The sequence below is a fragment of the Uranotaenia lowii genome, chromosome 2, assembly GCF_029784155.1.
Source record: "Uranotaenia lowii strain MFRU-FL chromosome 2, ASM2978415v1, whole genome shotgun sequence".
Taxonomy (NCBI): Eukaryota; Metazoa; Arthropoda; class Insecta; order Diptera; family Culicidae; genus Uranotaenia; species Uranotaenia lowii.
The window spans coordinates 42,432,922-42,449,349 of NC_073692.1; the positions used below are offsets into that span (position 1 = coordinate 42,432,922).

The window sequence follows — 16,428 nt, forward strand, 5'->3', positions numbered from 1 at the left end:
TTGCTATGACAGCCTTTTTCTTGCCAAACAAACTGTCTTGGTTTTCCTTACCACTCGGTTCGCTGCTGTACCGTCGGTAACGAATCGAAACTGTTCGTGAACACGAAATTGAGTGAGGTGGCGCTATCTGAGTGTGAAGTCCAGCTGGAATTTGATGTTTGGCCGATGAGGCCTGCTGTCAAAGTTTGCGGTAGCAGTTACTAAAAGGGACTAAGACAGTGATAATACTACGAAGAGCAGTTTCCGCCAGGGCTTTTATAAAAGGCCCTTCCGAAAAAATGTGATAGCTTTTTCTCGTGCTGGCAGTCGAAAGATAAACAACAAATTGTGGATATGTGAAAAAGATTCAGAAACAAAATTTATGTGAAGTTTTTAGTTAAGCTGTAAATAGTAAATTAAGAATAAATGTTAAGAAGAAAGGCATTTAGTGAATAAATTTAGATAAACTTACCTGTGATCGTGGAAAATACTTACCGGAACAATAAACTTGTTGGAAACCTGACTTACCTGTTGGAATACTTACCGGAACCTATATCCTGGAAATCCTGGAGACGAGTTTCACCATTCCGAACTGCTGAAAAGTAGAGGTACTTACCATATGGTCCTTCGAACCGGATGCCCGTCGAACTCCGAGCGTCCGGAACCTTATCGATATCGCAAGAAGTCCTGCTTTTCATCACGTCGTCGAATTGAGGTTATCCTGCTACAACTTGTTCCTGAAAATAAAACTTTACAAGGCATAGAAATTGCCTTTGCAAGGTAATTATATTTCCAATAACTTTATTGTGTGACGTTTTGTGCTCCGCTGGGAAAACTTTTCCAGATTTCCGCGCACGATGGCATCAGAGCGCCGAATCAAGTCGCTCAAGCTTCGACTACGCAGCATTGAGACATCCTTCAACCTCATAAGGGTGTTTGTCGACCATTATCAAGAGGACACCCAGTCGATGGAAGTTCCCGTCCGGCTGGAGAACCTTGGAGTCCTTTGGGCGGACTTCGGTAAAACCCAGGCCGAACTAGAGGCGGCCGATGTAGAGGATCCGACTGTCATCGAGCTGCAACTAAAACAACGGGCACAATTTGAGACGGAATATTACCGGGTTAAAGGTTTTCTTCTGTCCGTCAATAAAAATTCAGCGTCACCGTACTCTCAATCATCTCAGTCAAGTGTGCACTTCCCTACTTCTTCTCAGATTCGTCTGCCTGATGTGAAGCTCCCAGTGTTTAATGGCACGCTAGAAAATTGGTTAAATTTCCACGATCTTTTCATCTCGTTAGTGCATTCCTCCAGTGAGTTATCAAACATTCAGAAATTCTATTACTTACGATCGTCGTTAACTGGAGATGCATTGAAACTGATTCAGACAATTACTATAAGCGCCAACAATTACCCTGTTGCCTGGAATTTATTGATAGACCATTTTCAAAATCCGTCACGCCTGAAACAAGCGTACGTCGATTCACTTTTCGAATTTGTGCCGTTAAGAAAAGAGTCCGCATCCGATCTACATTCACTGGTTGAGAGATTCGAGGCCAATGTTCGCATTCTGAAGCAGTTGGGGGAAAAAACGGAGTTTTGGGACGTTCTGTTGATTCGCATGTTAAGTATTCGCCTTGATCCAACAACACGGAGAGATTGGGAGGAATTCTCAACGAACCATGAAGCCATCACCTTCCCGGATCTAGTTAGTTTTCTCCAACGACGAGTCACCGTTCTTCAAAGCGTAGGCAACGTGCACCTAGACACTTCATCCATTCCGGCTTCAAAGAAACCCGGCCCTCGATCAACTATCATCAGCAACGGTGCCACTCAGTTCTCGTCCCGTCAATGCTATGCCTGCTCGGAACATCACCCCTTATACCAATGCCCTACATTCTCCAAGATGACCATCGAAGACAAGGACAAGCTCGTACGACGTCAACAACTCTGTCGGAATTGTTTGCGAAAGGGTCATCAATCAAGAACCTGCCAATCAAAAAGTTCCTGCCGTAAATGTCAAGGTCGTCATCATAGCCAACTGTGCAGTCAGGACACTGCTCAGGCCGAAGTCAACAAACCGAGAGCTGAGGTGACTGTTCCTAGAGATCCCAATCATGTCGTCGGAGAATGTTCATCGTTATCAGCAGCAGTCGGAACTCCCCTCAAGAAGGGCCACCTCAAAAGGGTGCTCCTTGCAACGGCCGTGATCCAGCTCATCGATGATCAAGGTACCACTCATCTAGCACGAGCGCTTCTCGATTCGGGTAGTGAATGCAGCTTCATTACCGAAGCGTTGTCTCAGCGACTAAAGTCTCGTCGAACCAAAGTGAATTTATCCATTTCTGGGATCGGCCAGTCATCCACCCACGCTAGATGCAAACTTCGCACCACCATACTTTCCCGTGTCACCACCTTCTCGACCATCGTAGAGCTGTTAGTGTTGCCTAAACTCACCTTAAATTTGCCATCTGCCTCACTAGACATCTCGCAATGGAATCTACCGCATGAAATAAAGCTAGCTGACCCTAATTTCTACCAAGCCAATCCAATCGACGTCGTCCTAGGTGCAGAAATCTTTTTCGACTTGTTCAAGCCTTCGGGAAGAATCCCTCTTGGTGATTCACTGCCTGTTCTTGTCAACTCCGCTCTTGGATGGGTAGTTTCGGGAAAGGTCACAAACTTCAACGCGGTCAGCCCTGTGGTATCCAACCTTGCAACCGTAGCAGAGGTCTATCAGCTCATGCAGCGATTCTGGACCATCGAAGAAGAAGATTCAGCCCCTTGTGTGTCGGTGGAAGAAGCAGCCTGCGAGCAACACTTTGTTCGAACCGTCCGACGTAATCCAGAAGGTCGCTACGTAGTGCGACTGCCCCTCAAAGAATCCGTATCCAGCATTGGCGACAATCGTAACATTGCTCTACGTCGATTCCACATGATAGAATCTCGCTTGAAACGAGACAAGGATCTACGAGCTGAGTATCAGGATTTCATGACACAATACGCCGCCCTCGGTCACATGCAACGAGTAGACCATACTTCTCATTCCATCCCGCAGTACTACCTCCCCCATCACGCAGTTATTCGAGAAGAAAGTTCTACGACAAAAGTGCGAGTTGTCTTTGACGCCTCCTGCAAATCGGTGACTGGGAAATCGTTGAACGACGTACTCATGGTTGGCGCAGTCATCCAAGACGACCTGCGAGCCATTATCTTACGAACTCGAATCAATGCCATTTTGCTTATCGCCGACATTAAACAGATGTATCGGCAGATCCTGGTAGACGAACGTGATACGCCTCTTCAACGAATCCTCTGGCGAAACTCACCCGACGAACCCATCAGCACTTTTGAGTTGAGAACTGTGACGTACGGTACTGCTAGCGCACCTTTTCTAGCTACTAGGACACTACAACAACTGGCAGACGATGAAATGGCGGATTTTCCAGTGGGTGCAGCAGTTCTCAAAAGAGATGTCTATGTCGACGACCTAGTGACCAGCGGCAAGACTCCCGAAGAGCTGATAGAAGTGCGGAATCAACTCGATCAGATGTGCAGGCGTGGAGGTTTCGAGTTTCGCAAATTCGCGTCAAATATGGAAACTGTTTTGGAGGGCATACCTTCCGAAAGACGGGCGCTGCAGTCTTCAGTTGAGCTGGCTGCTGATCAGTGCATCAAGACCTTGGGATTGCACTGGGAGCCAGCTTCGGACCACTTTCGCTTCCAAATAAATCTACCCAAACAATCGCAGTCCACTCAAATCAGCAAGAGATTGGCCCTTTCTCAGATCGCGCAGCTCTTCGATCCTTTAGGCTTGGTTGGACCAGTCATCGTCACAGCAAAGGTGTTTATGCAGACTCTATGGAGCCTCAAATCCGACGACGGCAAGGCGTGGGGATGGGATCAACCATTGCCACCTTCTCTAGCTACATACTGGCAAGACTACTACTCGCAGCTGCCACTTCTGGAGCAGCTTCGAATTCCTCGCTGTGTCGTGCTGCCACATTTCGATTCAATCCAACTGCATCTGTTCTCTGACGCTTCGGAACAGGCCTATGGGGCTTGTGCATATTTTCGATCAACGGACCCCTCTGGTGCTGTTTCAGTCGGCCTGGTTACTGCCAAATCGAAGGTGGCTCCACTGAAAAGGCGCAGCATTCCTCGGCTTGAACTTTGCGGAGCACTCGAAGCCGCCCAGCTATACCAAAAAATCTCCTCAGCCTTCGGTCGGAAATTTCAAACGTTTTTCTGGGTCGATTCAACAACGGTGCTTGCTTGGCTAAAGGCGAGTCCATCAGTTTGGACAACATTTGTCGCTAACCGGGTCTCCAAGATCCAACTTGCGACGGACGGTACCACCTGGAGGCACGTATCTGGTCAACAAAATCCAGCCGACCATCTCTCGAGAGGCATCGACGCAAAAACATTGATTTCCTGCAGACTCTGGTGGCAAGGACCTGATTGGCTGCGCTCAGATCAATTTGTGGAGCAAACATCACCATCATCTTCGTTTGAAACTCAGCTGGAGTTTCGAGCATCTAAACCCGCTGGACTTATGACCACCACCACAACAACATTCCTGGATTCCTACATTGAACGGTTTTCGAAGTTTCAAACAATGCTGCGCGTGACAGCCTTCTGCATTCGATTTTGCCACAACGCTCGAAACAAGGAGCCGAATCGACGGCTCCATGCTTTCCTATCGACCACAGAACTCCGGAAAGCCGAAACAGTTCTCATCCGTTGGGTGCAAGCTCAGGAATTTCCTGACTATGTTGCAGCACTTCGAGCGTCCAAGCCAGCGCCCGCTAAATCAAGACTTCGTTGGTTCACTCCTTTCTTGGATTCGGAACAGGTGATGCGGGTAGGAGGAAGAATCGACCGATCGCCACTGAACTATGATACCAAGCATCAAATCTTACTTCCGTACCATCATCGTTTCTCTTCGCTACTGGTTGAGTGTTACCATGAAAGACATTTGCATGCTGCTCCACAACTACTCATGGGATTACTCCGTTTAAGGTACTGGATCATAGGGGCCAGAAATTTGGCCAAATCCATCGTCCACCGCTGCATAATTTGCGTCCGAGCTCGCCCTCAATTGGTGGAACAATTTATGGCAGAGCTCCCGAAGGAACGCATTGTCGCCACCCGTCCTTTCACTGTTACGGGAATTGATTATTGGGGTCCTATTCTGCTGAAACCGCCGCATCGCAGATCCGCTCCAATCAAATCATTCGTAGCGGTGTTCATTTGCTTCAGCACCAAGGCTGTGCACATCGAATTGGTTTTCGATCTTACCACAGCCAAATTTATTCAGGCCTTGCGACGCTTTGTCGCTCGTCGTGGCCCGCCTTCCGACATCCATAGCGATAATGGCCGAAATTTTCTAGGCGCTAAGAACGAGCTTCTTCGACTCCTCCGCAATCCAGAGCACACCGAAAAGCTGGGAATCGAATGTTCGGATTGCAACATACGTTGGCACTTCAATCCGCCAAGAGCATCCCATTTCGGTGGATTGTGGGAATCCGCTATTAATTCCGCTCAAAAGCACTTCATCCGAGTTGTCCGTGATCGTCCGCTGGCCTACGACGATATGCACACTCTCCTGTGCCAAATAGAAAGCTGCCTAAATTCCCGCCCACTCGTTGCATTGAGTGACGATCCGACCGACTACGAGCCTCTTACGCCTGGACACTTCCTAGTCGGCACCTCCTTGAAAGCTGTACCAGACGACGATCTTTCCGAAGTGCAGATACATTCCCTGAAGAAGTGGCAACAGACGCAGAAACTATTCCAGGATGTTTGGCGACGCTGGCACCTGGAATATTTAACAACTTTATCACCAAGGTCAAAATGGATCAACTCACCTGTAACGATAAAGGAGAATCAGCTGGTCCTACTCAAGGAAGAAGGCATTCCACCCATTCGCTGGCCAACCGCAAGAATCAGTAAGATTCATCCCGGCGAAGACGGAATCACCAGAGTGGTCACTCTTCAAACTCCCAAAGGGTCCTGCACTCGACCGGTGGCGAAAATTTGTTTGTTGCCGATTGCACCACCACCGGAGGAATCAACTATCACCGCCGGCGCTGAGCAACCAACAGCAAACATAATTTGGAAGAAATGCTAAAATTGGATTCCGGTTCCAGCTGAAATGTACTTTTCAAGGCACATTTTAGTTTGGACCAGACACATCAGCACCAGAACAATCCACAACAACGAAAGCGAAGTTCCACTTTATTCCACTGCACCAGCTTCTTTGATTGCTACTAACTGCACTTTACACTATGCGAGGCGCAGTATGGTTGCATCACTAAAACTAATTTGTTGACGAGTTCCACTGAGAGGACCAACACCAATCGCTCCAGTACCGCATCACTTTTCCTAAACCTGGCACTTTCCCACACGATACAAGGCACAATTAAATTTGGACTAGGTGAGTTCCTGTCCAAAGCATATAATTTCATTAAAACGGTGCTACCGGGTTTTAATTTTGCAGGCACTTCAGAACAAAATTTTCTTCGCGCATCACGGACTACACGCTAACTTTTGGCTACCCCTTAACGAATACTTTTGACCCGTTATTCAATAAGACTGGGAGAACTCCTTTTTCCGGATAAAGCCCCTGTACCCTTTAAGGGGTACTCAGCCTGATAACGCTTCAGCGGATGAAAATTACCCCTTATTCCAAATGCTTATGGCAGATGATTACCCCTTATTTGAAAGGCTTCTTGTGGTGGAAATTTTAGGAGCTGCTTATCGGAAATGAATGCTGGGGAATAAATCACAACAAGATATCATAAGTTTCATTTGGTTTATTTAAATGACGAAAATAATTTCAAATTATTTGAAAATTTAAATTTTCCCCTTCTATGCGAATCGACCTTCAATCAGAGGCCTATTTTCGTCGCGCTCATCTGGAACTGCGCAGCTCTGAAATAATAAGATTAATACATTGTAATTCCAAAAAGGAAAGAATACAAATATTTATTCAATCAATTACTTACAATTTTTCTCATCGCTGCTAATTTACCGGACAAATGACAACGTTATGAATGTAACAACATCTGAAACTACCCCTTTGAAGCGGACTCGAGCTTTTCTAAATAAGGGGTAATATTGACCCGACAAAATGACCCGTTATTTGACAGATCGTGGAGGTTCTCAATAACGGGTCAATTTTACGCCTTTAAGGGGTAGCCAAAAGTTAGCGTGTACGATTCGAGACGACGGCAGAAAGTACACGGACAAAACGAAACTACCCACTTGACTACTCACTACTGGGTTGAAGTACATTAAGCCCAAAGTAGGTTGTTTTGGGTGGGTATTTTTGATCTACTAGAGGCTTTGTATCAAAGTACCCACTCACTAGGTACTATTTTTTCCTTTACTGTCCGACATTTTCTTCCATTAAATAGACGCTTCTGGCAAAAGTTCGTGAAAAAGTTTAGGTCGCATCTTATATAGGGAATCTTTCATCTGATTAGCTGAATCTGACATTTGGAGACAAAGTTTTCGGTAAGCATTTTATTGTTTATTTTTCTAAAAAAAAATTTCAAAATACAATAATTTTTCAAAAACAATATTGCATTTTCTTTTTCTTTGTAGATGCAGCAGCCAAACCCGTCACCAGGAAATCTAATTGAAGCAAAATTTGACCCTTCCCCCGAAGTCTTTATGACGAACGACAGCCCCAGCAGTCAACCTAAGTCCCATGCCTCAATACAGGACACTTTCCGGAATCTGCCAATTCCGGCGGGGATCGGCAAAAGCTGCCGGAAGATGGAGAAACTCGTTAAAAGAAATGAGAATTTGGATTCCATGGGGCGATCGGCTTGAAGAGGACCGGTAGTGGCATCGGCATTCCACCCAGTAGCTCCCGCAGCATAGGGGAGAATCCTTTCATCGACATTCGAGGTGATTTTTTTTCCATTTTTCTTAGGAAGTAAACTGTTATTTATGTTTATTTTTTAGCCAACCAAGAACACCTCGATGGACCTGCAAATGGATTTGTACGGATGGAAGAACGATGATTAATGGCCACCAGCTCATCGGGGAAATCTTAATAAGGAGTCCAACACCGAAGGGTTCCGAATCTCGTTCGTCGTGGTCCGATTCGTGTGGACTCCCCGACCACTCCATGGAATCCATTCCTGGTTCAAGGTAAGTTATTGTGATTATTGTAACAAACTGAAATCCGTAATTACGTTTCCTAAATTGTCTGGTTTTTCTTAAAATTGTGCTTCAAAAAAATTGTAAATTTTGCCATAATTTCATTTACTTGATGCCATGTCCATCATAGTACTGATTAGTTCCGACAGAAATATTTAAACTTTACAACTTACCATATTTGTTTTTTTTTTGTTTCAGGAGCTGACAGTCGTAATGAATGCACGGAAATGTTAGTACGGTCTATCATCCGACATACTTCGAGTAAACAAGATCTGCTCATTGCCCATGGAAAGTATTCAACAAAATGAAAGGCAATGAAAAAAGTATAAACGAAAACTATAATCATGTACGAAAAATGGAAATAAATATATTTTTCGATGAAAAACTCTTCATAAAACAACACTTGATCTTAAAGTATCTGAATACCACGCCCAAAAGCATAAAAATATGAATTTTACTGAATTATTTCATTTTTCCCATAATATAACAAACTACATCATTTTCACCCACTGGGACCTTAAAGCGCAACTACCTACTTTTAGGTTGTTGTGCTTTAACCTACTAGTAAGTTCCTGCACTGAAGTGGCGATTTACGTCAAAAGTACCTAGAGTGGGTTGTTTTTTCTGTCCGTGTAAACAAACAACATCTACACGCTCCGAGGAAAAACCACAGTTCTACAATGATTTCTACGCGATGGATGCTGTCAGAAACAGTGTTTCTGAAGGGGCCAGTATGTTCGTGAACACGAAATTGAGTGAGGTGGCGCTATCTGAGTGTGAAGTCCAGCTGGAATTTGATGTTTGGCCGATGAGGCCTGCTGTCAAAGTTTGCGGTAGCAGTTACTAAAAGGGACTAAGACAGTGATAATACTACGAAGAGCAGTTTCCGCCAGGGCTTTTATAAAAGGCCCTTCCGAAAAAATGTGATAGCTTTTTCTCGTGCTGGCAGTCGAAAGATAAACAACAAATTGTGGATATGTGAAAAAGATTCAGAAACAAAATTTATGTGAAGTTTTTAGTTAAGCTGTAAATAGTAAATTAAGAATAAATGTTAAGAAGAAAGGCATTTAGTGAATAAATTTAGATAAACTTACCTGTGATCGTGGAAAATACTTACCGGAACAATAAACTTGTTGGAAACCTGACTTACCTGTTGGAATACTTACCGGAACCTATATCCTGGAAATCCTGGAGACGAGTTTCACCATTCCGAACTGCTGAAAAGTAGAGGTACTTACCAGAAACACTTCGGCTACATCGAACACGTGCGAGAACCCAGGCTGTATCTGAACAATCGGCTTAAAGCATGCGTTACCGGAAATGTTGTGCTTTAAGCTGTAGCGAACCCAACCGACAGTTCGGATTTCATCCCTTCATGCCTCCTGTTTCGAAAATAATTTCATCCTAACTGTCGGCTGCAGGGCGTGACAGTTTTTGCAGGACTGTCACGGGTGACTGTCATGCCCATACCGTACCCATGCCCGATCGTATGCGCTGCTGCTCGGTTTCGAATAGAACGAACGAGCCATCTATTCGCACCGAGCAGCAGCATACGATCAGCGCGTAACGCGATGTGTGGTGCCGGTGCAGGTTAGGCGAAAAGGGAAGGGGAGGGTGATTGGGGTGATCACCACCCGCAGTAGCTTCAAGCAAAAGGAAAATTCATACGTTCGTAACGAAATTAACACGGCCCGAGCGAATCTCGGCTACAGCTGGACAGAGTAAGTAGTACTGTCATGCGAAATTCTACGCATTGAAAACTGTCACGAAGATATTCCCAAAACTGTCACGAAGCTTAACAAATTTTCATACCCACGAGCAAATTCTCGCATGAGGAAAAACGAGGCCTCGCTGTACATCGCACGACCGCTCCTTTTGAAACTGTCGGGGAAGAAATATTCGGCAAGCTTTCATCGAGACGCACGTGCGGCGTTCGCAAGAATACTGTCGTTCGCCAGTACTTTTCGGAAGCCCGGTAGTAGGCCCGTGAGGAACAAAAATTTGATATGTGATGATATGCTTCTAAATAAATTCTACCCGCTCATTTTCAACATCTTTCATTTCATCTAATCTTCTATCCACCTATATAAAAAAAATCCTAATCTTTAGATGTCCCTACTAAAAAAGACATCACTTTTCACCGCTAGGCCGATAAATTAAATCTACAAACATAAATTACGGTGATTAATCCTTCATAAAATACATTTTTTTTTTTGTCGAAAGCTGAAAATAAGTTCCTGTATGGGGCAAAAGGAGAACCCCTGGAGCAGTATAAGCATCAGTGATCGGGGTCGGATTATCGTTTTCTGCCGTAGAATCTAACAGCGTATCCTACTTGATGAAGTGAACTGATACATAGAGCTACAGTTTGAACAGTATCATCTGACGATTTAATCTATTTGTAAAGTGAAAGGAGAAAAACCAGAGGTCTCGAGTTCGATTCCTGGTTGAGGCGATTTTTTTTTCATTTACCATTCATGATCGATGCATTTTGAACTAAACGGTGAGTCGTAGATTCATCAAACAAATAAGTAAAAAAAAACTAATGTCTGTTTGTAGAGTACAAACAGTTCACACAAGCTGATGCATTATGTTTCTTCTTTGTTTGGCGGATGATGCTACTAGCCATATGATGCAACAATTAGAATAATCTATCACAAATGGTAAACGAAATAAAAAATCACCTCGACCAAGAATCGAACTCGAGTATACTGATTACCTCTCCGACACCTTACCAATAAGCTAAATCGTCAGATGAAAACTAGTCAAGCTGAAGCTCTATAACTCAGTTGATTTCATCTAGTTGCTGCTAGATTATACGGCAGAAAATGCTCATCGTGCCCCGATCAATGGTGTTGTATTCGCCCCGAGTCAATAAGTTCAAGAAAAAACGCTTTTTAAAATTAATGTTGCTGAAAATTGAGGAACAATGTTGCTCATGTTGCACTATGTTGCTCAAAAATTATAATATTTCCGTCACTTGAGAACCTTGTTAGTTATTTTTTATATTTCTGTAAAAATGATAAGCAGATTTCTTTTTTTGCTGAAAAATTAATAGTATAGAAAGTACAACACTGTTCCTCATGATTTTTTTTTTTTAGAAAATACGTATGTCGTCCTGGGGGATGAGTGACCGGCCTACAAAGATGAATCCATTTGAGGAACAGTCAAATGAGTATGATGAACCAAAAGTCTTCACAGTCATAGCTTCACGCCTTATAACGATGACGAATAGCAGCCCTGGCTATAATATTCTCTTATAAACTGGCGCCATAAGAAAAATTATTGAAATTCATGACGCAAATGAATTCTTCAGATGAACACCCACTTCAATGAGAGTTTGTTTGGATTTCATATAAGAGTCTTATGATAACTGAAAATGTTATTTTACTGGGAATATTTTTAGGAACACTCAATTTATTTTCTAGTTCATTTGTTTACAATAACATCATGATTCACACGATTCCAATAAAATCAACATGCTGAAAAGTAAACAAAAACAAAACTGTGTTTGACAAATAATTTGAACGTTTACAGAAAATAAAATAACCATTCAGAATAATAAAAATCACATTTCACTTTTTTGAAAACCAATGGCCCAATCAATAATGATTGACGGGTGGAATTATCGACATAAGATTCTATTCCCGGCTGGCACTAACAAGCTTTCTAATCACTGGCATTGTTCTTCCAGCGAAACCGCGCTGCACATGCCTGAAAAAATACAAATAAAACATATGCCACATCCTACCACAGCACCAAGCAGGATGGGAACAATCGGCCAGTAAGGATATTGTCGAATGATGTACCTAGTGCCTGTGTGAATATGTTAATCGGCATTAGAAAAAAAACACATTTATTTGTTTCCAACCCCCGGAAAACAACCAACAAGATGTCCGGCAGTAGGGGAGAGTGGGGATACTTGATCCTCTTTTCTTGTTTTCACCATATCTTTTTGGAAAAATTTGGCAACTCGCCGTCTTTGACATTTTCTGACAGCGTGTAACTTCAAGTTTCTATGCTCCAAAAATTAGAACGATACTTGAACCCGTTGATGAACTAGAAGCATTTTCGTGGAAGTAAAAAAATTGCGATTTTTCTGAAGTTAGAGGAGACTTAATCCCCTATTGAAGGAGACTTGATCTTTTATTCAGGAAGCCCTAATCCTCGAATAAAAATCAAACAAAACCCCAAGATAGAATGTTAATTGACTATTTTGGTCATGTTTGTTCTCATTTCACAATTTATAGCAGACATAAGAAGAAAATTCTATAACTTTGTCTCAACGCTAATAACATTGCATACTTAAAGGCGCTATTTTTTATAATTAAGAGAAAATCAATTATTTTTGCTCTTTTCTTCAGATAATTGTGTGATAAATATTAGTTTTTGGATAAATATTAGTAATTTCGTAATCAGCAATCATAACGATCAATTCAGAAGAAGAATATGCCGTTTGGAAGGGGGATCAATTGTACCCATAATCAACATTTTAGAAAACTTTTTCTAAAAAAGTTGAGAGTTTTCCATTGCTTTGAAAATATGGCATTATGAAGTTCATTCTACGCTCGAACGATTGATACATTGGAACAAATTTTTTTTTTTTCATAATTTTCCCATGTAAGGAACATTTTAAAGTGATGAAAAAAGATCTACAAGTTACATTCTGTGAAATTTTTCAAACAAAGTTCAATTACTCAAACAATTATTTTGTTAAAATTTTTTAAACTGCAAGCGTTGTTATTTTGCTCATTTTGGCACATTTTAGTTAAGGAATCAAGTATCCCCAAGGATCAAGTATCCTCATTTTCCCCTATATGTAAACCGGCAACAGAAAATAGTTTCTCGTTTCTCATTTCCATCCTATTCCCATTCCATTCCCATTCCATTCCCATTCCATTCCCATTCCATTCCCATTCCATTCCCATTCCATTCCCATTCCATTCCCATTCCATTCCCATTCCATTCCCATTCCATTCCCATTCCATACCCATTCCATTCCCATTCCATTCCCATTCCATTCCCATTCCATACCCATTCCATTCCCATTCCATTCCAATCTCTTTCCCATACCATTCCCATCTCATTCATATCCCATTTCCTTCCCATTCCATTCCCATTCCATTTCCATTCCATTCCCATGCCAACTAAAGACAAAGGAGGATGAAGAAAACCAAACGAGAAGATCGAGCGTGGCAGAAAGATTATGACGATAATCCTTCGTTTGCTAACTGACTCAGTTATGCATAAAATGTATTGCGGTTACACCTTCAGCATAACTTATCGGCTGTTGCTCAAAATTTGCTTATACGCTATTCAATTTTGGGTAACTTTGGGTTGTCGATATACAAATCTGAACTTAAACTCGATTATTCAGCTCAGTATAAAAAGTTTGCTGTTGTTGAAATTAAAGAGAAAGGGGATGTCAAAACTTTTTGCGCGACCCCGTCAAAAAGTTTGCTGCAAATAATTTTTAAATTTGGCAATCGATAGCAGGAAAAATCATTTAGTGAACGTAGTTTGAAGTATTTATTGGTTGGCTTATTTATTTATTTTGAGCCCTCGTTCGTGTGTGCATCGAAAATTGTTGACAAAAGTCTGGTAAGTAAAGGTAAAAACATCTGTCGGGTCTGATTCGGAGGAAAGCTTTCAGAAGTATTCAAAACGGTTCCGCTTCTAAATAGTTTTCATTTTAGGTGTTCAGCTGGCAGACTCTTCGGAACCGAAATGTCGAAGAAAAATTTCAAAATATTAAAATTCTATCGACTGGATGGGTAATGAATAAATTGATTTTCGGCGATTTCAGTCACGAAAAAATCATAAAACGATTTTTATTTCTTCATCCGACGTTTCGGCATTTATTATGCCTTTTTCAAGGAGTCTATTAACATAACAAAATTAATGATGTGTTTAAAAAGGTGTTACAATAAATGGTGTACTTACTGAAATTTCTCGTTTTAATTGTCCAAAAAGTTTTTTGAATCTGCTAAACTGTCTAATCGGGAAATGTAAGTCCAGTTGTCTGTGGTGTATAACAAAAATATTCAAAGTTGAGCTTTCTACTTGCCGCATGCAATCTTCTTTGAAATCTGTTCTACTTACTATTGATCTGGTTGCGATGGATATAACACTTTGCAAGTTTTGAATACGAAAACGGATATAAAATGATTTGCAATATTTTGGATGTTGTTTTTCACTTAGCCACTACTGATGTTTGTTGTATTTTGTGTGTTTGTTGTATTTTGTATGTTTGGTGTATTATTATGTGTATTGGTGTGTTTTGGTTTGTTTTTGATGGAGTTGAAAATGCCGGCGTAGATGACACTGAGCCCTTCAGTATCAGTCTTCTTATTGACCGTGTTGCCATTCCTCGCGATGTGACACATTTCTAATGTTTGTAGACCGGAAGTGAAATTGTGACGATCAATTATCCTCGTGCCGTTCAAATCAAAAGAGTGATCGTGTTTTATGCTGTGATGAAGTAATGCAGTTTGTCCATTTAAATTTGCCATTCGCGGGTCCTCTTTATCCACTCCTTCGCTCCGCAGTTTGTCTAACGCCTTTTTATTCGATTTGTGTCCGCCAATCCGTTCCTTAAGTGTATTTGTTGTCATTCCAATGTATTGAGAATCGCAGTCATTGCAAGGAATCGAGTAAACGACGTTTGAAAAATCGTCCTGGTGTACCGGATCCTTTACTTTCGTAAAAATCTGCTTTATTTTAGAAATCGTTTTCGTAGCTAACTTAATCGATGAATAGTCTGTTTTTAGGAATTTTCCGATTTTGTCGGTTAATCCAGGAATGTATGAGATGGATTTGTATTTGCATTGCTCAGTTTCAATCAAATCCACTGTCTTTTTACATTTTCGACTGTTAATTAACCTATGTCGCAGTGAAACAGGATAATTGTTTAGTTTGAGATGAGAATCCATTAGTTCGATTTTGGTTTTCTCATCTACTTTCGGAGATAGTCGATCAACACGACTGATGAAGTTTTTCGCGACGTTAATTTTCTGGTGAAGTGGATGAATTGACAAATAATCCAAAAAGCGGCCACTAGCGATCGGTTTTTGATACCAGCTTGTTATTATTGTCTGATCTTCTTGTCGTGTGAGAAGCATGTCGAGAAACGGTATCTTCCTGTTCATTTCCTTTTCACACGTGAATTGTATATGTTGATTATAACTGTTGAACTTCTCAACGACGTAATCCAGCTTGGATGGTGGAATAGCTGTGATGAGATCATCTACATATTTATTTATGAAAGGCAGAGTAAAGTCCAAACTCGGTACCACATTCTTTAGTAGACCTTCCATAACTAGATCTGCTAGTATTGGAGATAAGGGGTTTCCCATGGCCGTTCCAAATATTTGCTTGTAGAATTTGTTGTCGAACCTGAAGAAACTGCAGTCGAAACAGAACTCTACAATTTCCAGGAAAAGGTCTAAATTTATATTGTTGGCATTATCCCGAATGTCATCCCAGTTGTAGATAATATCATGTAGCACAAGATCCTTTGGGATGCATGTAAATAAAGACACTACATCTAGTGAAATAAGAATGTAATCTTCAGGAAGTGTCATGGTGCCGATAAAATCACAAAATTCGAAAGAGTTCATGATATTGTAAGAGCTCTTAATGGAATTTTGGATTATTTTGCCTATAAACTTCGACAAATTGTAGGAAGGAGCAGTGATGTTTGGGACAACCGGTCGTAGTGGTAACTCTGGTTTGTGAGCTTTGGGAAGTCCGTAAATCCTAGGGCAAATCGAATTATTCGCTGTCAGCCTGTGCTTCATTACCTTGTCGATCAGATTTAAATCTGCCAGTCGTTTTATTATTCGATTGTTGGCTTTTTCAAAACCGGTAGTCGGATCTTTGTTGAGTAAACTATACGTTTTATCATCGGAAATGAGTTTTAACATTTTTGTTTTGTAGTCATCCAACAGCATAATTACAGTTTTATTACCTTTATCTGATTGAGTGATGTTCGGATTTGATTTTAAAAACTGTTGGGTAATTTTCCGGGCCTTATCACAGAAAACAGTTGTGGCGTTTCTGTATGAGCAAAGATTATTCGACTGATAAATGTGGTTTTGAATAATATTTGCAACCCCGCATCTATTTCTATTACGAATTGAAATATTTTTGTTAGATTCAAGAATCAATTCGATATCTGCAATGAGATGAAAAATCTGCACGTCGTGTAATTGTTTAATGGGAAGTGCAAACTTCGGGCCAAGACTCAATAGGGTTAGCGTCTCAGGCGGTGGCTC

At 41.6% G+C, this 16,428-nt stretch overlaps 2 protein-coding genes across 2 annotated transcripts; one reads left to right on the forward strand and one right to left on the reverse strand.

Moving 5' to 3' along the window:
* Positions 1 to 836: 836 nt before the first annotated feature.
* Positions 837 to 6,110, forward strand: LOC129741317 (uncharacterized). The gene has a single exon (XM_055733037.1). The coding sequence runs from the start codon at positions 837 to 839 to the stop codon at positions 6,108 to 6,110; it is 5,274 nt and encodes a 1,757-aa protein (XP_055589012.1).
* Positions 6,111 to 14,349: 8,239 nt separating this feature from the next.
* Positions 14,350 to 16,077, reverse strand: LOC129741318 (uncharacterized). Its single transcript, XM_055733038.1, has one exon. It carries the CDS (start codon positions 16,075 to 16,077, stop codon positions 14,350 to 14,352), a length of 1,728 nt encoding a protein of 575 aa, XP_055589013.1.
* Between the last annotated feature and the right edge of the window lie 351 nt (positions 16,078 to 16,428).

Excerpts from the sequence above, each read along its gene's own strand:
- LOC129741317 (XM_055733037.1), top strand. The coding sequence starts at position 837 with ATGGCATCAGAGCGCCGAATCAAGTCGCTCAAGCTTCGACTACGCAGC.
- LOC129741318 (XM_055733038.1), bottom strand. The coding sequence starts at position 16,077 with ATGTTAAAACTCATTTCCGATGATAAAACGTATAGTTTACTCAACAAA.